The sequence below is a fragment of the Tachypleus tridentatus genome, chromosome 3, assembly GCF_004210375.1.
Source record: "Tachypleus tridentatus isolate NWPU-2018 chromosome 3, ASM421037v1, whole genome shotgun sequence".
NCBI classification, from domain to species: Eukaryota; Metazoa; Arthropoda; class Merostomata; order Xiphosura; family Limulidae; genus Tachypleus; species Tachypleus tridentatus.
Genome location: NC_134827.1, coordinates 14,862,059 through 14,886,408, shown reverse-complemented (window position 1 = coordinate 14,886,408; position 24,350 = coordinate 14,862,059). Strand labels below are relative to the sequence as shown.

The 24,350-nt window shown below is 35.4% G+C and overlaps 1 protein-coding gene across 2 annotated transcripts in view; it reads right to left on the bottom strand.

Annotated features, from left to right (window-relative positions):
- The window catches only part of LOC143246398 (uncharacterized), a 31,936-nt gene extending 15,281 nt beyond the window's left edge, over window positions 1-16,655 (bottom strand). Inside the window, exon 1 of one of the 2 annotated variants that reach the window (XM_076493028.1) lies at window positions 16,513-16,655. In XM_076493028.1, coding sequence (XP_076349143.1) covers window positions 16,513-16,523 — 11 coding nt within the window. In that variant the 5' untranslated portion in view covers window positions 16,524-16,655. Of the gene's footprint in view, window positions 1-6,376; window positions 6,744-16,512 lie in introns of those variants that run through there. The other variant, XM_076493029.1, reaches the window with a different exon arrangement.
- Window positions 16,656-24,350: the final 7,695 nt, after the last annotated feature.

Here is a 24,350-nt window from a genome sequence, read left to right as displayed (position 1 = left end):
GGTACTCGTAGTGAGCAGAACAAAAATAGCCCCTTGTGTAGCTTTGCCCTTAACTACAAACAAACCACTCATATTACATCATGTACACGCCTTCTTCTTGCTTCCTGGTATATTCCATGTTTAACATTTTGTTTTGTTACTCAAGTTAGGTTAATATTATTTCTTATCTGCCAAATATAATTATTTATATTTTTTTGGTTTCGAGTAATTTTTGTCTCTGAGCAACCAAATGTGATTACAGTTGTTTATATATATATATATATATATATATATATATATAAACTTGTTTGTTTGTTTGTTTTTGAATTTCGCATAAAGCTACTCGAGGGCTATCTGTGCTAGCCGTCCCTAATTTAGCAGCGTAAGACTAGAGGGAAGACAGCTAGTCATCACCACCCACCGTCAACTCTTGGGCTACTCTTTTACCAACGAATAGTGGGATTGACCGTCACATTATAACGCCCCCACGGCTGAAAGGGCGAGCATGTTTGGCGCGACGGGGATGCGAACCCGCGACCCTCAGATTACGAGTCGCACGCCTTAACACGCTTGGCCATGCCGGGTCAAATTAAGTCAATAAGAGTTTATTCCTGAGCAACCAAATATAAGATTATTTAGAAAGTTTTTAACAATTAGTCTTTTGGTGTGACTACTTGATTTAATTAATTATTAAACATTTTTGAAACACTTGGTAAGTAAAGTATAAATAAAATCGATTTCTGACAGGATTACAGAATTAGGCTAACTTCGATAAAACTTTAGTACGATACGTACTGTTTGTGATCATGGGAATAATTTAAAATACCGTTAGAGTATTTTTCTTATTTGTTTACTATATGTGTTTTTAAGCCCTATGCTGCACAATGTGCTATAATGTGCAATACCATTAGAGTATTCTCTGATGGACGAAAGGCTTTCAAAACTTCGTCCTCTACACTTGTGTTTCTATAACAGGCAGTTGTCGTCCATTCAGTTAAATTTCACCAACTTTAGAGTTATTTTTTTTATTCTGTTTACTATGTTTGTGCTGCACACTGTGCTATATACGCTGTGTCCACGAGGTGGATCTAATCTCAAGTTCTGCGTTCAAGTTTGTTTGTTTGTTTTGGAATTTCGCACAAAGCTACTCGAGGGCTATCTGTGCTAGCCGTCCCTAATTTAGCAGTGTAAGACTAGAGGGAAGGCAGCTAGTCATCACCACCCACCGCCAACTCTTGGGCTACTCTTTTACCAACGAATAGTGGGATTGACCGTCACATTATACGTCCCCACGGCTGGGAGGGCGAGCATGTTTTGCGCGACGAGGGCGCGAACCCGCGACCCTCAGATTACGAGTCACACGCCTTACGCGCTTGGCCATGCCAGGCCTCTGCGTTCAAAATCCTCAAGTTTAACACACTGATTTATTGAAGAGCGTTTTGAACTTCAATGTTATATTTCAAGAATACAACTATGCTATTGGTCACACAAATAATTCCACATCAAGTATACCATTTACAGTTGTGTTTCGTTCGTATGTTGTATTTACCTGATGCCGTCCCTAATTTTAAACTCTTGAAGGTGATGTGATGTTATTTTAAAATATTTCAAACTTAAATATATTACACTTGCATGACCAGTCTCTGCTGTAATAATACATTACCAGAACATTAAGTTAGGGTTGAATAAACTTCGCGAAATACAAGTTAAAAGCAAAATGCAAAAGCCTCACGACTGCGTCATTGGGTAATTTAGGAAATACAAAAATCGTCTGGCCGTATGAATGAGTGACTTAGGAAAACTATAATGTTTGTAATAAAACACATTAAAATAATAAAAAAATGAAAGGGAAAATATGTTTTAACACTCGAACTACGTAAACAGCACCGAAATAGTTATAAAATACCTATTTAAAAGGGTCAAGGTCAACAAAGAATACAAACTTACGTTTAAGATGTATCGTTTTTTCCAGGACTTGACTTTTAGAGCCTCACAGTGCCCCATTAAAAATATTATATCCTCATTATTTAATGTTTAGGTAAGAAGCATATCTTCTTCCCACGTGACATGACATTGTAAATAATGAAAATGTTATTAAGCGCTATATATCCAAACATACATCATGGATAACATTTTCAACTTACAAAAACTGTAACTTCAATAAACATCGTATCATTTCATGACCTTGCATAGTTCATAGCTTATGACTTTTTTGTACTTATTTTATTTAACCACTCTTATGGAGAGAGCATAAAAATTGTATAAATAAAACAAATACATATAATACAATAATATAAATAATTACACCAAAAATTAATTGCTTGTTTGTTTTTTTGAAATTCTCGCAAAGCTACACGAGGGCTATCCGCGCTAGCCGTCCCCAATTTAGCAGTGCAAGACTAGAGGGAAGACAGCTAGTCATCATCACCCACCGCCAACTCTTGGGCTACTCTTTTACCAACGAAGAGTGGGATTGATCGTAACATTATAACGCCGCCACGGCTGAAAGGACAATCATGTTTGGTGTGAAGGGGATTCGAACCCACGATTCTCGAGTTACGAGTCGAAAACCTTAACCCATCTGGCCATTCCGGGCCTCCCAAATATTAATAGTAAGAACAATGACGACAAGAAAAAAAAATCGAAACTACGCGCATTGAATACTGTCAAGCGAAACGTGACACAAGGATATACCCTTGAGATCCACGCTCCACTAACTTAGCAACTGTACTATATAAAACTAAAACTATCCAAATTAGGTTTTTGGGAACACTTACAAAAATCTAAAAATATCTTCTTTTTATCACAACGTTATACAGTCGGGTTCATAATTTTTTAAACATCTTTGAATATTTTATTAAGTGATTTAGTTTATTCACTAACAAACATGCATTTGTATAGCATTAATAAAACAGACTGGTACCAGAACAGCCCGAAATTAAGTCGGAACATAATTAACAGAATATCCAACGAAAGAGGAAATAACAGAAGTATTTTATGTGTATATGTTGGTGCATCCCTGTAATTTCTAATGGAAACAAAATGATTGGAGGGTGGAACCACTACTATACCCTTGTTTCTTTTGAGTTTATAATGCAGACAACAAGGATGATGGCGAGGAATGATAGATGTGTGTTTCTTTGGTGTCACTTTGGTTTCATTCATAAACATAATTCATTAGCGTACATGCTACTGTGCTGGCAGAAACAGATTTAGGTAAACAATCTATCTTGATTCTAATCCAGCTTCTCCACATGGTGTTAAATAACGTCTGTTTATAAGCAGTTGGTTTAAAAGTTTTAGAAAGAGAATACGCTGGAAGTTGTAATTTTCTTTGTGTTTTTTCAGTAATTTTATATATGTTCCCAAATATATGAACTAATAATAGTTTTGTGTTGCTGTTGAGCGACCAGGGACCAATACACAGCAAGTAGGTGGCGGACTGGTGTGGTTGTAAGAGATATATTACCAGGGGTGGAAGATAAATCCTTCAACAAAATATCAAATACTGTGAATGAAACTAAATAATGGGAGGGTGGAAGCACTACTGTAGCCTTGCTTCTTTGGGGTCCATAGTGCATACAAGAAGGATGATGACGAGGAATGGGACATGTAAGGAAGTAACTATGACAAGGACTATGTAGTCCCTTACAGGGTATGATTAAAGGGCAAACTTACAAGAGTGAGGTATGGGGTAAAGCACTGGAATTGTAAACACTACGACTGAAAATATCATAAACAGATATTTCAGTGCATTCTATTCACAGCAGAGTTTTAGGTTTCTTGCACACTATTATCTTTATTTTACAAAATAGACTTTGTTAAGTTATTGCTTTTAACTCTTGTTTAAGTGCTTGACTTGCTTTTCATTAAAACCAATAAATAATTTCTCCTATTGTTAAGAATGGAATAAACAGCACATATGATTTTCGTAATAAATTACAGTAGAACAGGCTGTTGGCAGAACAGCCCGAAATTAAGTCGGAACATAATTAATAGAATATCCAACGAAAGAGGAAATAACAGAAGTATATGTATGTATGTGCATCCTTGTAATTTCTAAATAACATGCTAGTCGCTGAGTGCATAACACTAGAAGCACAGTTACTTCGTTCCACGTATGTATATTGACATATATGTATATTGGTATGAAAACATTAAACGGGTTAATCTTGTTTCTGGCGTGTTGTAAGTTGCTTTTATTTCGATCTACATTTAACCAGCTCTGATTAATGACTTCAACATTCGACAAAAATATCTTACATGTTATGTAAAAGCTATTAACTTCTCAAATACTATAAAATTGTACGTTGAAACCTTTCAGCATATTTGACCCACACTTAATAACTGTTTGTTATTATGCACAAAGCTGCACAGAGAGCTATCTAGGCTGTGCCCACAGCGGGTACTGAAGCCCGATTTTTTAGCAGTATAAGTCCGTAGGCATACCACTGTGCCAAGGAGGATGGACGCTTGACAAGTGTTCAACTCAGTTCACAGAGTAAGACCAGTTAATAAAGCTAAAACGTTTTCACAATTAAAATCAATAAATACAAATACTCCATGGTGGCAGTGATTACAACACCACCTGCTGGCTGTATTCAGTATGTATATTTCTTCAACTCTGCGGGATAATGACGAAAAGAAAGGGGAAGGAGTATGACGAGAAAACCTAATAACGAAATAAGATAGAAGTAGGAGAAAAAATAGCAACAAAGGGAGTAAAGAAAGAAGCGAACGAAAATAAAAAGAAATTATTGTTTATAAAATGGTAAATTAATAAGATTAGATAGAAAAATATGTTCAGGCCTTTTGTCCAGTTCCACTGGAGCAAGAACTGACTTTGGTTCATAACAAGAACAACAAAAACACACTAAGTGCACGTCACGTTCGAGAGAACTTGACATAACGTTTAGGCAAAAAAATAACAAATGTTTTCTTAACTTTATGTTGTAAAGATGGCCAAAGTAAGCTTAGGCCGTGTATCTGTAGCTCAGTAATATGAGTATCCATAACTTTTTTTGTTGTGGGGTAGAGGGTGTAAATGTCCTGTACATCAGGAGGTAAACAGGATTATTTTCATCAATGCTCCCCCGAGTTTTTCATCAATATGTTTGAAGGCTTTTCTACCTAAAAAATGGGTGTCGATGCCTGTGGGGAGTACAGCACGAAGAGTCCCCTGTGTTGCTTTGTGCTTCAAAACAAAACAAACACACTTTCGCTGATGATCGGAAAAACTATATATTTATGTTAAAAACTTCAGCAACTAGATGCAAGCAGAACTGGAGGACATTGCTCACAAATCTGAGTTATAAATTGATACCTGAAAGAAACGTTCTCAGTTCTGCCTGTTAAGTTATACATATCTTACACATTTCAAGCTTGTTTCACATACACGAGCATTATTTTTGTTAGCTTGACGAACATTCGAATTAGGAGGAAATAGCATGGGAGGCCTGTTTTCTTTCTTCTTTTAATAAGATATATCTAAACGTTATGGTGGTACAGATAATATTCTCCAGAAACATGTACGACCAGCTATTAAGAAATACAATACCAATCACCCAACAAGAATAAGTTACAGTTAAACACAATGGGCATGTAGAAGGAATGTGTTAATCGGTTACATGAGATATTGAAAACAAGAATGGCAACAAAATATACAACAGACGCTAGGCCCCAAAATCGTCTGCGACAAACTAAACCCGTACTGCTGTCTGTTGTCAAATTGTAAAATAGACGACGTATTTAAAATTTTCAAATTTGAATTAACATAAAAACCAAAAGCAACGCACATACGTCCGTAGCTCTTTAAACTAGTGGTTTCGAAATAAGTTGTCTGTACTCTACAGATAAAACATAGGTTACACCAAATTCATTAAGAGAAAAGAACTGATTTGGATCCATGTGTAAAAGCTTTTGTGTTAGATGACCAATATATGTGTGTATATGCGTTTACCAAAAATGAGACACTGGAATTTGGTTACCATTTGCTGTCATTTATATGCAACATTAATAAATAAATAGTTATGGGTTGTACTTAAAAAAATATTTTCCTTACAAATAACTTGTTATTTTAAATGTTTAGTTGAAAACTAACCATATCTAAAGATCATTTTGGATGAGAAACCGAAGTTAATGGCAGCAGACGAAAACAACAGTTGTAATAGTATTGCAACTAATGCTATGTTTTAAACTTCTAAAGACATTACGAGCTGGTCAGTTACAAAATGTAGATTTCGCAATCAGTAATTTATTATCCTTATTTCAAAAATAAGAAAATGTTTTATTACTCGCTATGATATGACAAAAAAACAAAACAAACGGCTTACACACATCAGTTAGGAACAGCAGCTCTTATAAGAGGTTTAAAACTGTCAATTGAAGAAATACTTACATAATAACTATTAAGACTTCGCCAACGAGACATAAGGATTACAAATGACAGTCTAATTAGAATGTCATTACAACCTGACTGTACCGTTGATGTAGATACCCAAGTAACTGCATATGTAACAAATACTAGCCTGTAACTGACTTTTAACGATTCTGCCCAAACGGAAACGGTTGATTCGTAAACACAGTTTGAAAAAAGTTCGTAAATGATTCCTCGCAAATTAACTTCTTAGCCCCAGAGATCACAATGAGAAGAAATGGTTTCTTTGAATGGTTTTTTACTCTATTCTACAGTAGATAAGAACTTTATTTGTTAAATAACTTTCAGGCCCCTTTTGTTCAGTTCAGCCAAAGCATCTATCCAGACTATTTTGGAAATGCCAGGTGACACGAGAACTCACAATGCTGGCATTTTGCCATCCTAAAATTGGTTCAAGTTGTTGTAGAAAGTGTGTCAACTTGTTGTAGAGTCTGTATTTTAGAAACTAATAAATGTTGTCAAAAAAAAGCTCATAGTTATTTAAAGTATGTGTATTAATACAATGTCATTGAATTAACTGTTTTTATTTACATGAATACTTACTGAAAAACAAAACAAAAACAACTTAAGGAATCGCTGAAGAGTCACTGAAATAGCTGATGATTTCATTCTAGCCTTGAAAACGGCTAAGTTTGTTTCCGTGAGACTCCGTATGTTCACGATGCAAAACTAACGCCTTGATAAGAAAAAAAGGCTTAATTTTGACTAAATTATAAGAGAAATGTATTATGTGACGTAGTGTACTAGTGGCGCTTTAATTTCAATTTAGTAGTCTCAAGATCGAAACCAGTGGCCGAGTTAATTCCACCCTGTCAATAGTGAGGACGTATAATGTGACGGTCAATCTCACTAATCGTTAAAAGGCCAAGCACTAGCAGTAGGTGACGTAGACTTGCTACGTATTTAATATATCATTTAATAGTTATGAACGGCTAGTGCGGATAACCCTTAAGCATGTCTAGAAGCTAAAACATTTAGTAAGATCAAAAATAGGGATTTGTAGCTTGAAGTAATAATGTCAACACTTTGTTTCAAATCTTAGTAGAATGTGTTTCTACTTTAAGCTGCTGGCTCATCTACATTTTTGGAGGCCCCTGTTTTCAGTTCTTAAATTAATAATTCTTAATAATCTTGTTGAAACTGGTATCAGCAGCACATACACAAAGATTGTATTTGATTTCAGATAAATATACACAGATTGTGACTGGTATCAAATCGATACACACAAGTTACTTGTTTATTTTATTGTTAAGAACAAAGCTACACATTGGGCTAACTATGGTTTGCTCACCACAAGAACGGAAATCCGGTTTTTAGCGTTATAAGCCTTCATAATTACTGTTGGACCACATAAATTGTAACTAATATAAGATAAACACGCATAGATTGTAATTAGCATCAGATAAATTCACACAGGTTGTAGCTAGTATCAGATAACTACACGCATATTGTAACTGGTATTAGAAAAACACACATAGATTGAAACTGGTATCCGATAAATACATACAGATTGTATTTAATAACAGATAAACACACGGAGATTGCAGTGGTATCAGATAAAACACAGGTTGCAACTGGTATAAGTTGAACACAGAAATATTAAATATGGTATCAGATAAACACACAGATCGTAAATGATACCGAAGAAACGAACATTTGTAAATGACATAAGGTGAACGCGGCAGCTAGTTTGTAATTATTTAAAAAGGCTACAATATTTTGTGTTACAAAAGTTAATCTTCATTAGTCTTTAACAATTTGTTTCATTGGTTAGAGTTTATTGTTTCGTGTGTCCTGAATTTTTCAACAACTATGAGGCTTTTATACAAAATTCCAAAGGTCTCATTTGAGTGACTATTCAAACTACTTTCGGTTAAGACTCGTGGGTTATTTGGAGTAATAAAGTTTAGGCTGCCCTTAAAGAGATTATCGAAGCATAAGGTCTATGAATAAAGCTCACTAATAAAGCAATTCCTAGGTCCTATAAATGTATGTAACAAACATAATGTAATTCTACCTTTATGGTTTGGTTTGATTTGGTTTGAATTTCGCGCAAAGCTATACGAAGGCTATCTGCGCTAGCCTTCCCTAATTTAGTAATGTAAGACTAGAGGGAAAACAACTAGTCATCACCACCCACCACCAACTCTTGGGCTACTCTTTTTACCACGATAGTGGGATTGATCTCACATTATAACGCCTCCACGACTGAAAGGGCGAGCATCTTTGGTTTGTTTGTTTTTGAATTTCGCGTAAAGCTATACGAGGAGTATCTGTGCTAGCCGTTTCTAATTTAGCAGTGTAAGACTAGAGGGAAGGCAGCTATTCATCATCTCCTCGCTAACACTTAGGCTACTCTTTTACCAACGAATAATGGAATTTACCATCACATAACGCCCTATGGCTGAAAGGGCGAGCATGTTTGGTGCGTCTGGGATTCGAACTTGCCACCTACTTTTATGTTTGCACTTTTCTTGCCTATAGCATTGCTAAATAATTTTATAGATTTTTTTTTACACGTTTATCATAATAAAGTCATGATTTGTACATTCTATAAATACAACTCGTACAGACATTCTCTAGTCATATCTAAAATCACTACATCTTAGAAACTACTTATCCCAAAGACGCGTTAAGAATCAAGAGTTTTATTCAGGAAGTTTCAATACTGTGCAGAATGTTAAAAAAGTTTTAACAAGAGTTTTCAACGTGTTTTCTGTCATTCCCAGTCGGCATATTAAGTCTATTACCAAATAAACACAATTCATGGATCCTCTCAGTACAATGGGTATTGATACCTAGTTTATTCAAATAAACTCAGTGCCAGTTTGCAAAAAGAGAAGCAATTTATGCATGCAGTATACACAATATGTTTTGAAATGCATCACACAATTCTTATATATTACTTCATGAAAAGTATAATTCTCGGTGCACCTCTGGTGAAACAATTTTCCTCGAGGGCATGTGGTTTCTAACATGTATTGATTTCAACTATGCGGAGGTTCTTTATAACCACGATATATTTTGAACTACACAAAGTAATAAAGCAGAGCCAATAGAGGGAGCTCGAAAAAATCGTCGACTTTGGTACTCGCTTGATGCATATAGAGTAAGATTTAGAGATCTCTGTGTTTACCATAAAATTTTAAGTGTTCGAAACAATATAAAATAATTTGTAATACGTTGCAACTTATATAATTCCATTAACTGATTCACACATAAGCACTAAATTAACTATAACGCTTTTGCTGTCCGACGCAATAATCGCATGGAAGACTAAAAATCCTTAAAATTACGTGTAAAGTTTCTGTTGGTCGGCACAGTAAAAAACTTGATGTATTTCTGCAGAGTCCCGAAAGAGTTCTGTTTGAAGAGAAAATAAAAACCAAAATTAAGAGAAGTTCATATGTCATTCTGTGTTGTAGCCTACAGAGTGCGTTTTACTGGTGTCACAATAGTACAAACTGTAACGTTAAGCATCCATTATGCGACATAATTTTAGTGTCTGCTAACTAACTGTCAGACAACACCCTACTGCTTAGTTGTGCGAGTGGTTAAAACAGGTGACCCCTCCAAGCGATCTTTGGCCCCTTCTCTTGGAAATAAGCTGTAAATATATTGTAACTTTAATAATTGACTAATTCACATGGAAGATCTATTATTATAATCTTATTCCTCTTAGTTTTGGCTGGAAAATATGGCCATGACTATTTCATGCCATCAACCCCGAAATTGGGTTGTCCTCCTCGGCTGAGCCCATAAAAATCCAACGGCCTTGACTTCCCCAATTTCCTTTTTTTTTCTTGTGGGATCCATTCAAGTGCCTGTCTTGTCACATTACTATGAGGCTTCCTGAACGTGTGACCCATCCAGCCCCATGTCCTTCGCTGTTTCTTCCAGGACAGATAGCTGCTGTGTTTGTTCCCATTGATCAATGTTACAGATGACATCAGGTAATTTAATGTGTAGAACGTTACAAAGAGTCTTATTGACAAGTGTATGAATCTTGGTTTTGATGGTCTTGGTAACTCACTATGTCTCTGAGCCATAAAGGAAGTGCCAAATCCTTAGAATTAGTTAAGAAGATTTTGTTGTCCTACACAATAGAAAATAAGTTGTAACTTAAATACGAGTTGCCGATAGTTACCGATGCTACCGATTTACATGAAATGGTTAAATCCTCAAATTTAACTAATCTATGTCTGTATGCACAAAAGTGATTATTTTGGGTCTGCATGTGTGACATACCTCACATTTCAATAGATTTTCCTGCGATATTAGAAATAATTTCGCAGTAGAAAAAATAATAATATGAAAAGCGAATGTCTTTGCAGTACTTGAATAAATATTAACAAGTATTACTACGCCATCTTTATTGAAGCAACACTGGTTACTTCTTTTGAATATAATCTTAATAAATCAATCAAGAGAACAAATGATAAAATAAAAGAAACGTAAATTCCACTGAAGAACGAATTCGTAATTATTCAAATAATATTCTGCCATCACACTTTAGCATTTGTAAAACACAAAATTGTGTTAACGTATACGTTCAATGTGAAAGTCAGAGAGACGTGTGTTATTTAGTCAGGAATACCAAAAGGAAAACCCCTCTCCCCCACCAGAGGAAGGTTGGATATGGATAACTGAAGTATTAATCCCGAGCGTCTATCACAAGACCGAAACTGACAGAATGAGGAAGTAATTACTGGCTCCTATTTTCCACCGCAGTTCTAGTGCTCGCTGATGTGATGGTGAAGGGAAATTCCAGCAGCTTGATAGTTTGATGAATTAATACACCCCTGGCCATGAGCCTAGACTGCGATGACAATGGAAGTGAGGCTCGTGATTCGACCACGTGACATGTCTATAAAGAAGCACATCGACCAAATTCATCAAGCAGCATAACTCATAGTTAACTTTGTGTGTGTGTGCTTTCAGAAAGAAGAAGAGAGAATTTGAGAACTTTATGAACATTTTTCTGCTGGTGCGTTCCTTATGCGAAACTAAGAACTCTTTTTCTGCACTTCAATAATTAAAATCACACACGCTTGAGAACAAACAAATATTTTAATAAACACATACACAGAGTGGGGAAAGTATATGTATGTATAGTGACGCACGCACACAAGAGAGCTGCTCCCCAGTAGCACAGCGGTATGTCTGAGGACTTACAATGCTAGAAACTGGGTTTTGATACTCGTGATGGGCAGATCACAGATAGCTCATTGTGTAGCTTTGTGTTCAATTAGAAAAAAAACTCTTTTTCTCGTACGTTAGTATGGGAATATTTCTTTTATTATAGCAAAGCCTTATCCGGCTATCTGTGGTACCTATCGAGGGGAATCGAACTTCCGATTTTAACGTTGTAAGTCCGAAGACTTACTGCTGTCCCACCGAGAAGTTTGTGTTAGTATAAGGGCATTTTGTAATTGTTATTAATTTTTAGTCTGGTTTTTTTTATCTGTGGCAGAACGATATATATATTTCTCTTTTTTCTTCAATTTAAATTCTAGCATTTAAGTTTGTTTGAATTTAGAAAACTTGAAATTTTGGTTAGCGAGACATTAGATATTGTATTCTAAAATACAAACTTTACGAGCATTTTGTGCCTAGAGCTTGGTTGTTCGTTCGTTTTTAAACTTCGCACAAAGCTGCTCGAGGGCTATCTGTGCTAACCGTCCCTAATTTAGTAGTGTAAGACTAAAGAAAAGGCAGCTAGTCATCACCACCCACCGCCAACTTTTGTGCTACTCTTTTACCAACGAATAGTGGGATTGACCGTCACATTATAACGCCCCCACAGCTGAAAGGATAAGGATGTTTGACGCGACAGGAATGCGAACCCGGAATCCTCAGATTAGGAGTCGCACGTTTTAACACGCTTGGCCATGCCGGGCCTTGTGCCTACAGCCAAATTTAAAAATAACACCTTGAAAAAGTATAATCGAGTTTACATGTGTTATGCAAAGATTTCAAAGTAGTTTATTTTTTAGCATTCGTCTTTGCAAATTGGAATAAACACACACACGTAAAGAAAATAACTGTCAGTGGCTAAGCTTTTAATCGAGAAGGTCGTGCGATATGTTACTGTTCTCTTATATATAACAATATCCGAAAAACAAACAATAATCTAGGTATAACTTCTTAATGTAACTTCTCATAACAAGAAAGCTATATTGCACTGTACTTAACTGTGGTGTATTTTGGAAAGTTATAATTATAAAACCAGTCTTTTAATAGAGTTTCAAACGCTTTTTCATAGCGAAAATGAAAAAAGTGCTCCTCAACAGCAGTAATGCTTTGAAGCTGTACATATAAAAATACAAGATTTTTTCATGATCACGCCTTCAACAATTGTAGGATACAAACTGTAAGAGTGTTGTTGTTTTTTCAGAAAATAATAACACTATTGCCTGTCTTTGACTTTACAAGATTATCCCATTGCCTAACTATCTATATGCTAACACAAATACAATCACAACCATTTTGTCTTTATACGGCTACATCACCCATGGCCTGTGTCTGAAAAAAATAGTTTCAATTTGAACACACGTTGCTTTAGCTAAGCCTAATTATTTGCACTTTAGTAGCCCAACTATTCGTCTGAGAGCATATAACACTAAAATTCGGGTTTTTATATTATGTCAATCACAACCATTTTGTCTTTATACGGCTACATCACCCATGGCCTGTGTCTGAAAAAAATAGTTTCAATTTGAACACACGTTGCTTTAGCTAAGCCTAATTATTTGCACTTTAGTAGCCCAAGTATTCGTCTAAGATCATATAACACTAAAATTCGGGTTTTGATATTATGTCAGAGATGTAACATTTAGGCACAAGTGTGAAGTAAATTTAACGAATCAACAAACTTCAGGTTTTCAAAAATTAAACATTCGGAACATGATTAACAATACTGTTTGTCTATGACGTCACAATGTAGTTTTGGATTTAAAGGGTTATTCCTTCCTGTTTCTAGAGTGGGACAACGTTTCGAAGTCTATACGAAAATACTACAATGTCTTCCAGTACAGAATAGTTCGTATTTTTTAATTAGGATTTTAATTTTACTCTCTTTTCGAATATATATTTTAAAATGGGCTCTTCGTGTTTTCAGTTTTACATGTTCTATATATTGTTAACGTTAATTTCGTATCATTAAAAAAAAAAGTCTTACGTTCGTATATTGTAAACAGATAATTAAATGGAATATTTCATCGCGAAATGGAAGATTTATTCCGCACGTGACTTTCAATGAAATATTCCTATTTCACGTGGAATTTATATATATTTTTATGATAGTGAGGAATTCTCAGCAGAATCTTAGAATAGTGTGATTGTTAGAAGAAGGAAAAACACTTTAACATGCGATGGCAAAGAGCTAATCTTGTTCTTGTCTAGGGATGCAAAATGTTTAATATATTTCATGTTTACTATTTCAAGAATAAATAATTCGTTTAATTCTTAAGGATTTTACTATTACTTATTTAAAATGTTGAGACAGCTGTAAGTCTTCGGATTTACAACGCTAGAAACCGGGTTTTGATACTCGTGATGTACAGAGCACAGATAGCTCATTGTGAAGCTTTATTAGGGGTTCGCTTCCCCTCGGTGGACGCAGCAGATAGCCCGATGTGGCTTTTCTATAAGAAAAATACACACACATACACATTATTTAAAGTGTAACCGCCATCTCCCAAGAAACTAAACTCTAAAGTTTCTTCACAGCACTCCAGTTATCCTAAAAGTTCCCCCTCCCCAAGGCCCGGCATGGCCAGGTGATTAAGGCACTCGACTCTTAATCCGAGGGTCGCGGGTTCGAATCCCCGTCACACAAAACATGCTCTCCCTTGCAGCTGTGGTGGCGTTATAATGTAATAATCAATCCCACTATTCGTTGGTAAAAGAGTAGCCCAAGAGTTGGCGGTGGGTGGTGATGACTAGCTGCCTTTCTCCTAGTCTTACACTGCTAAATTAAGGACGGCTAGCGGAGATAGCCCTCGTGTAGCTTTGCGCGAAATTCGAAACAAACCAAACCAACCCTCCCTGAAAAACAAAAAGGGAAACTTTATATAATTATATTTATATAATTACTTCTTTGTAAAAGATGCTTCCAAAGCGTTTTGCGTGGAAAAAATATTCACGTTAGGGAAAGAAATATGTGGGTATAGATAAAGGACTGGCGCAATGGCTTCCAAACCGTGTGTCACTGCAAGTTGCTAGAAGTGTCGCGTAAAGCAAGGTAAATGGGATTAGGGTGTCACGAGCAAAAAAAGAAAAGAAAAAAGAAACCGTTAAACTAGTGAGTGTTAGAGAAATGATTGGAAACGCATGTAGTAAAGACATTTTGTGATATAAGCTTTAAACAACTTTAAAGTATTATAATATCTGTTCATACTTCTTCACTTTGAAGAAATTACGTTGTAAGTCAGAAGGCATCAGCTGTTATTGAATGATCCTAAGAAAAAACCCGATAACGCCGAGTTAACTACACCAGAGGAAACTAAAAATAAACACTAAGCTTATGTCTGATGACTACCTTGGTTGTAAAACCTTTATCTCTTTAGAGAGTGTCATAGAACTTAACAGGAACTAATTAGTGAAAGTAGCCAAAACCACTACTAATAAGAATAAATAATTGATTCTCATATATATATATATTAATAAAACAATATTTCTGTGTCGGATTTATTTTGTTTTTAAAACTGAATATAAGACATCGAAATAATAAAGTAAGCGTTGCAAACGTTCATCCCTCCATCTTGTACTGATTACTGAAGAGGATTATATTCTGCTCAAGATTTTCGCATCCTGTCACTTGCAGTTGTGCTGCTCTAAGTGTTCTCTTAATGCATTTACGCTCTAGAAAAATCGGACAGCATTGTATTCACTGCCTCCGCTCATGTGTGTCGAGGAAGGAATTTAGGGCAAAATTGAGGGATGAAATGTGTGTAAAAAGCTGGTTGTTTTTCGTTGGATCTATAATGTCAAAGGTCAAAGCTACGTAAAAAAAAAGTCAACAATTGTCAGTTAGTTTTTATTAATGAATTTGCTATTAGACTATTGAATCGAATATGGATCGACTTTACAATTTAAACGATGTGGCGGTAAGGGGACTGTTGATAATTATTAAAATAAAGTAAATTGTCCCCGCTAGTACAGCGGTAAGTCTACGGATTTAGAACGCTAAAATAAGCGGTTCGATTCCTGTCGGTGGACTCAGCAGATAGTCCAAGGTGGCTTTGCTAAATGTAAACACACATAAAGTAAATAATATAACTTGGATTGAAATAGTTGGATAATTATAGTGCAAAAAAAAAAAAGGACAAAATTTGATTTATGTGATTAAAAGATTTTTTTTTCCCAACATGAACAGTATCTTATTAGACGCATGAGTTAACTGATCGGGTCACAGATTAAAATTCAAGCAAACTCGTTCTTAATTTAGAACTGCTAACAACAGTGAAGGTAACTAATGAGAAACTATAAATGCTCACAGTATTCAAAACCTGAAACCCAATCCACTCAGTGATATCGCAGGCTCGAATCTTAAACCCAGCAAGGTAATCACTAGACTACTTTCAAAACAAGAAATGAAACGATCTTTCAGAAAACAGGAACAATATGCAAGTGACTGCAATTAATATCTAGATAAATCGACAAGAAAGAATCAGATGATATGTTTGAAATCAAGTTATGTCTGCACCACTTAAAGTTCTTTCGTGTCCTTTGAACAAGAACAACCCTGAATAAGTTCAATAGATTGCGCCTTATTATTAAATATATAAATATATACTAATTTCATTGTTTGTTATGTAAAAGTCAAGAGATCTTTCTATCGCTTCGCCTTATTTTACACCTTTCTTCTTTGTCGGCAGTCACTAAAATCGAGATGCAAGTCATTGTGAGTTTGAGCTAAAATTATTTTCGAGACGGCACAACTTTTAAGATCTGAAAACTCTTATACTTTTGTGAACCAAAAAAAAATATGGGCGTATTAAAACTTTCTCCTAATCCCATTTAGCTTTCCTGTTTTGATTAATTTGTAATCCATATGACAGTTTTAACCAAAAACAAAATCTAAAGAAACTTACTTTGTTGCCATTGTAGTGCAGAAGAAATGACTCCAATTGTAGTTGTTGTTGTTTTTTCTCCCTGGTCACAGCGTTAACTATATAGAGGATACGAATGCGTTTAGTTAGGATACCACTCCTGCCTTTTATCACATCTTTCATCAGGGAATATTATAGGAATAACAATTTCCTCGTGAAGTTCTAGTCCCGCTAATATCACGTTGTTAAATCATGACTCAAAAGTGAAGATGTCACGTGATACTATTTTTTTTACGTCCATTGGTTCAAAGTATATTGGTAGGACGTTCAGGGTATGATTTAATATAATTCCTGGGAAAACGTCGTCGAGTTACAATGTCACGCATAAATATAAATTCAGTTACTCTAAAATGTTTTCACACAAAAAAAAAATCATATATATAAATGCACAAAAATATAAATATTTTACAGATATTGTGATGCATTTGCTGAACGTTCCGAACATTAGACCATGTCAACGCTTTTCTGAATTAATTCTTTTTCACATGTAATAATTTACTTGAATAATAGCAAGCCCGGATCCAGCTCCTTTCCCTTGAGAGAACATTATAATTTTTGTTGAATTTTCTCACAGTTTGTGAAAAAATAATACATTTTTTAAATTGGTAATACGATTTTTAAGCCTCTAGGGAGAATTGTTTTTTTGTTTTTGGTTTTGAATTTCGCACAAAGCTACTCGAGGGTTATCTGTGCTAGCCGTCCCTAATTTCGCAGTGTAAGACTAGAGGAAAGGCAGCTAGTCATCACCACCCACCGTCAACTCTTGGGCTACTCTTTTACCAACGAATTGTGGGTTTTACCGCAACATTATAATGCTCGCACGGCTGAAAGGGCGAGGATGTTTGACGCGATGGGGATGCGAACCCGCGACCCTCAGATTAGGAGTCGCACGCCTTAACAAGCTTCGCCATGCCGGGCCTTACTAGGGAGAATGAACTTGGGTAGGTTTATTTGTTTTGTTTTGTTTTATTTTGCGCAAAGCTACTTGAGGGCTATCTGCGCTAGCCGTCCCTAATTTAGCAGTGTAAGACTAGAGGGAAGGCAGCTAGTCATCACCACCCACCGCCAACTCTTTGGCTACTCTTTTACCAATGAATAGTGGGTTTGACCGTAACATTATAACGCCCCCACGGCTGAAAGGGCGAGCATGTTTGGTGCGACGGGGACTTGGGTAGGTCAGAGTGAAATTTGGGGGTGTAACCATATTTCAGTCTGTTCTGGAAGCTTGAGTTTAGTTTATTTTTTTACACCTTTCGTTTACTCAACTTCGACCATATTGGTTGATCTTATACGTAATGTTCCGCTCACGGAGTTCTTCAGAACTTTAAGGAGGTGATTAAACCTTGTTTGTTTTGAATTTTGCATAAAGCTACACGAAGGCTCTCTGTTATAGCTGTACCTAATTTAGTAGTAAAAGACTAGAGGGAAGACAGCTAGTTATCGCCACACACCGCTAAATCTTGGGCTATTATTTTATCAATGTCACATTATGGAACCTTCACAACTAAAAGAGCAAGCAGGTTTAGTGGGATGGGAATTCGAAATCGCGACTAAATTTCAAACTGAGCGCCTAACCACCTGGCCATGCTGATCTAGTAATCAACGACCTTGGTTAAAAATATATCGCAAAACTAGCTGGAGTACCCGCTCCCTGAAGTTATGTAAATTCATGATTAATGAAAGGTTATCTTAGGGCATGAAAAATTACTTTCCTAATATGTAATTAAAAAACAACAACAAAAAACATCCATAAAAACTACGAAATTCAAAATGTTAAACCCCAAGTTTGTACGTATCTCTTCATGGCTCCAACAGCCTTCATAGAAAATTTGGAATTACAAAATTGTCTATATCTCTGTTTGGAACTTTTAAAAACTCTCTTTATGTAAGCTCCCTGTAAATTGGTTGAAATATGTCAGAATAATAGGGGGAAGGCACACTTAAAATTGTGGTTTTTGTGTAATTACTTGACTGCTGAAAAAGTAGCCACTTAGGAACCCAAAACATACATTTTTAAGTTGTTTGACCATTGACTTCATAAAATCCTTAAAAAGGGTTAAGTCACAAAACTGAAAAACAATGTCTCTTGGCTTATCAGACTAAGGTGTGACTTTACCAAGTTTCAAGTCAATCTGCCAAGAAATGAAGGAATGACGGTCGACTGAAAAGTGTTTGGATAATAACCCATTATGTAGCTTTGCGCTAAAACAAAATGAAAAACACTCACACAGTAGTGGGACATGACTGATACCCTCTGTTTTTTATTATCACAGTAACCGTAATAATTAAAGAAACTGCATAGAATTTGGAATAAAAATTTATTGTTTCTATGTTTAAAAAATTAATAAAATATTATTTAATATTTGTATCTTTCTTTAGGCTGTAGAGTTTCGTAAGTTTTGTTTTGTAACAAGCAAACAAAAACAAATAATAAAGTATTTTTCATTGAAATTGTTTAGTTGATCAAAAAGTTACACTTTGTGTAACCAAATAATTGTAATCTCGTGCTTAAGATATCTTTTCAAGAGATTCACTTCTGAATAACTGCTGCAGTCATGGCCACTAGGTCCGAACATTCTTGTTTTGGTTGCATCACAACATCATAGAGTACCTACAGAAGAGGAGGTCTTGGCTGAGAGTTAACATATATTCTTGATGTAATAGACACAGCCACTGGATGGGCCACTGCTGGCAGTTTTTTCTTCTGATCCAATGTCAAGTTCAATATGACTGGCTTAAAAGGTGATTTAATCAGCAGTCCTTTTGTGAATATATAGAGAATAATGTTGTAATGATCAGCAGATGGCATGCGTGATAGCTTTCCCATGTCTCCTTAGACTGTCTGTGTAAGTGACCAAGTTTTCATAGAAACTACGTTGCCAATCCTATGGAACATCGCACAAAGTCGAACCTTTTGTGTAATTTATTATTAGTGACAACTATGTCTAATCATCAAGTTGTCATTTCTCCAAGTGCTCTATGACTTCGAGTTCGGAAATATTCAAGCTTAGCGATAGACATTGTGTCACCTATCACTGAGGACATCACCTGCAGGTTAACCTACTTAATTTGACTACCATTGCAGAATGTTAATGCAAGCAAGTACCCGCTGACATCATCTGTACCACTGGGTAGTTTAGACCACTGTCAGTGATTTATGAAAACCTCTTTCTCTTCTTCAAGTTTGCAGATATGTCTATTCTGACAAGCTGAACAGCGAAACGTTATTATACATATGGGATGTGCCATTGTTGTATTTTGTATTAACTTTAACTACTTGATGCAATTCACAATACTGTATCTATGCCTTTCCAGCTTGGGAGAGTCTTAGTTGTCCCATGAACTTACAGAACTTCAGTGGGATATTGACTGCTCAACGTGGAAGGTCTTCAGTTCTTTCTGGCATACACTTTTCTCCCTATAACTTCACAATGCCTGGGATAATCAACCAATTCCTCAGATGCCAAAAGCCACTACATTTCTTCAAGATATCCAAATTAAGCATTACCTACTTGACTTTTCTGTGCAGCAGCGATGGCTTCTTCTAACCTTCTTTCATCCTCTCTGTATCAAGAACAGATCAAGAATATGAAATAGTTTCCACCATGAGTGATTATAGCCTTTGGTCTAAAAGAAAGCTTCCAGTCCTTGCTACATTGTTATATCGAAACTCCACTTCACTATCAGCTTCATCTTCACAACTATCTTTTCTATAGGGTCTTATAATGACTCCTGTATAAGATCCATTTTTCTTTCTACATAGCCCGACATGGCCAGGCATTTATGGTGCTCTATTCATAATTTGAGGGTTGTGGGTTCGAATCCCTGTAACACCAAAGTGCTTGTCCTTTCAGCCGTGGTGGCTTTATAATGTTATGGTCAATCCTAGTATTTGTTGGTAAAAGAGTAATTGCCGATGGGTGGTGATGAAAGAATAGCCCAAGAGTTGGCAATGGCTGATGATGACTAGCTACCTTTCCACTAGTTTTACATTACTAAATTAGGGACGGCTAGCGCAGATTGACCTCATGTAACCTTGCTCGAAATAAAAAACAAACAAACAAATAAACATTTCCAAATACTGATTTTTGAAATTACCTCTGGATGGCGTACGTTTGTCAAGTAAATGCTAGCCAAATGTTATGTTTTGTTGATATCCAATATGAAAGTTCAGTATGATATTCTATTCACAAGACACAAATATATTTGCATATTACTTTTAAATTCTGCATAAAGACACTGTCTTATATTTTGTTTATAGAGTTTTAACACATGAAATAATTGAAGGTTGTAGGTATTGTTACAGTTAAAACCTATGAACTGAAAATAGAAATTAGTGAACAGAAGTAATAAAATCGTATTTAGATTATACTCTATGAAAAGATATTTCATTGTTATCAAGTTTAAGCCTAAACGTCCATGTACGATTTCAAAAAAATTTCAATGTCCTTGAGGAGCGAAACAATGGCTGTGTTTGGGTGGTATTTTAATTGGATAGTCCATATCTGCTAGTTTTTACTTGTTTTAATAAACTATTACGGTTGAGTGTAAAAATGTATTTCTTGTAAAATGACCAATGGATTTACGAGAAAGATCTAAAACAACAATCACGACGAGAAACTCACTTGAAATAAAAATGTATCTCAGAACGGCTAGTATGGATATTAACACTTTTATTGATAAGGATAGAACAACGTTTCGACCTTCCTAGGTCATTTTCAGGTTGAGAAAGAGAGAGTTTGCAAGTAACCGTTGCGGGACACATGTCTTAGGGAATACTCGTAAAGTATAATTGGGTGCAGGATTGTAGGGGCGTTGCAGGTAGATATTAGGTTGTTAATTGGTATAGGTATAAAGGTGTTCCTTTATAATGGTTTAATTTTGGTTTTAGTTGCTGTATAAGTAGGGCTTCTTTGATTTTGCGTTTGTTTACATTTGTTTCCCTACTTAATATCTGGACGTTTTCTATGGTTATGTTTTGTTTATTTGAGTTGCAGTGTTTAAAAATGTGTGAATGTTTTTTTTTTGTGTTCTTTGAATCTAGCTTCCATTTTTCTGCTTGTTTCTCCAATGTAGAAATCGTGGTAGTTGTTGCATTGTATTTTGTAAATTATGTTGGTGTTGTGTTTGTCAGTGTAGTTTTTACATAGTATGGATTTTAGTTTTGTTCATGGTTTTTGAATACATTTGATGTTTACAAGAATGTTGTGTTTTGTTATAAGTTTTTTTTCCAAATGTTGGTTATTGTTTCACTGATGTCGGGAACATATGGTATGCAGCAGTATAAAGTTTTGTAGTTTGTTGTATCTTGGGATCTATTGTCGTTTGTTTGTTCTTAGTTTAGGTGTGTGTGTGTATATACGGAAGGTCGAAACGCTGTTCTCTACTTATCAATAAAAAGCGCTAATACCCATAACAACCATTCCGAGATACAAAACGACAATCATTTACCACTGCTTGCATTATTAGCAATGGGACAGCCGTTAAAAAAGCGAATAAAGTTTGTTGTTTCTTTCTATTTAAATATTGACAGGTTTCTTAGTAACATTAATAAATCATTAAACTTCTAATAACAACATAGGTATATACTGATTTATTATAAAAAAATAGAGAATACCCCTGCATTTGGAGATATACATTCCGAGACTTATTTTCTCAGGTGTTGTCTCGTACAACGTCATATGGTACTTTGAATTGTCAGAAGCATTTCGATAACAGTGTTTTAAAAGATCAATACTTTACCTTCTTTCACGACAGCCAACAACAAGAAAAGTTACAGAGAACTGCAGGAAAAGGCCTCGTGCGAATTATGCTTTTCCAAGTGGAGTTTGGGAATGACATAACTGATGGATCGACTTCAAAAATACTACAGCCATTCTGAACTGTTAATCTGAGGAAGAGATGGAAACACCGAGTACGGCACGTCTGAAGATATGGATGAATATTATCTGTAATATTATTATAATAAAGTACTTTGAAGTGCTTTGTAAAATTTCTGACTAAATAAGCTGGACGAAGTTCTAATAAGCATAATTATTTGACAATATCATGGTTATGTATTTTATCACGTGATCAAAAATTTCAGTTTATATTTACAAATGTGACTTCTTTGTTAAAGCTACTAAGAAAACTTACGTTAACTGTTTACATAATATAAATATAGCAAAGAGATGAAAATCGCGCTTCTTTGTAAATGTTTTTTTAATGTTATTCCTCTTGTTTACTTTGTTGTGAGTTTCAAATCATATTTATAAAAAAAACTCTTTCTTTTGTCTACCACAAGTTTTTTTTGTTTTTTTTTTAATTTCGCGCAAAGCTGCACAAGGGCTATCGGCGCGAGCCGTCCCTAATTTAGTAGTGTAAGACTAGAGGGAAGGTAGCTAGTCATCACCACCCACCGCCAACTCTTGGGCTACTCTTTTACCAACGAATAGTGGGATTGACCGTAACATTATGAAGCCCCACGGCTGAAAGGGCGAGCATGTTTGATGTATCTGGGATTCAAACTTGCGACCCTCGAACTACGAGTTGAGTGTCTTAACCACCTGGGCATGCCGGGTTTAAAACTCTGGGTACATCAAGTTTGTGTTTCTAACGGAAAATGTTGCCCACTTGAGCCAACCAAAATATATTTCACTATATAACACTGCATTTTTGAGAAGCGTAAACAATAAGGACAAGTGCGTCATTTCCATTCATGTGTTTCTTGACACTTAATTCATTTATCTTATATATAATAAATTTGTGTGACGCCCACAGATGTGTGCAATACTATTCATATGCATATCTAACATATCTGTTTAGATATGTGTATTGCTATGTACAGATATTTCAACATTAAACATTGTCACGCATACCAATTGCTGAAGGCAGACTGCCTCGAGAGGTGTATAGGTTATTCACGTTAGATATATTTAAAAAGCTGAAGAACCGTAAAGTCCTGCCCTCTATGGGCCGTAAAGCTCAACATATGTTTTTCGACATCACGAAATAATTAATAACGGCGGAATTCTGTCAAACTACGTCTTTTTGCGAAAAATTTCTTGAATATGGATAAACATCAACATTGTCCCTAAAGTAAATATCAATCCACACTTGGGCTAATCTAGTCTAAATACAACACGTCACAGTAAAATGTATTTACTGTCCAAGACAAACACCAACGTTTCTTCTGTGCTTGTTATTAAGCACAAAGCAAAATAATAGGCTATCTGAGTTTAGTCCATTGCAAAAACTTATAAAAGTTTTTATTGTTACAAGCTCACGGACCTGGGTATGAGCCACCAATTCCAGGAGTCAAATTTATATAGCATGAAAGCATACCATACATTTTCTACTTCCCCAAAAGGAAGAAATTCTTAAAATGTTTCGTTTATTGTAGATCTCCAGTTTTTGCACAACGTGTGGCCCAGAAAATTTTTGACTTTATCCTAGTTACCTTCGTTCTTTTGTTGTTTTTTACAAATAATATCTGCTCTATAACTGTAAGACTGCAGATGGTTAAAGAATGTATACAACATCAGGTTCCTTTACTGTATCTTCTCTGTATTTAATAAGGTTGATCAGAAATGTGAGCAGTGTTAGTTGCTATAGTCAAATCCAGTATTTCTCGTCAGGTAAAAAACATTAGATTTAATAAAAAGTACTACACAAGAACTGACGAGAAAACATTTTAAGGAAGAAGACCACTTTGTCAATTCACAAAATCCATTAAAGGTAATTTTCCAGTGGCCAGAAAGTAAGTATCTACATTATTTATTTAATTTTTTGATGGCAAATAAAGATTGTTTACATTTCGTGTTACACATCTTATTCAGACT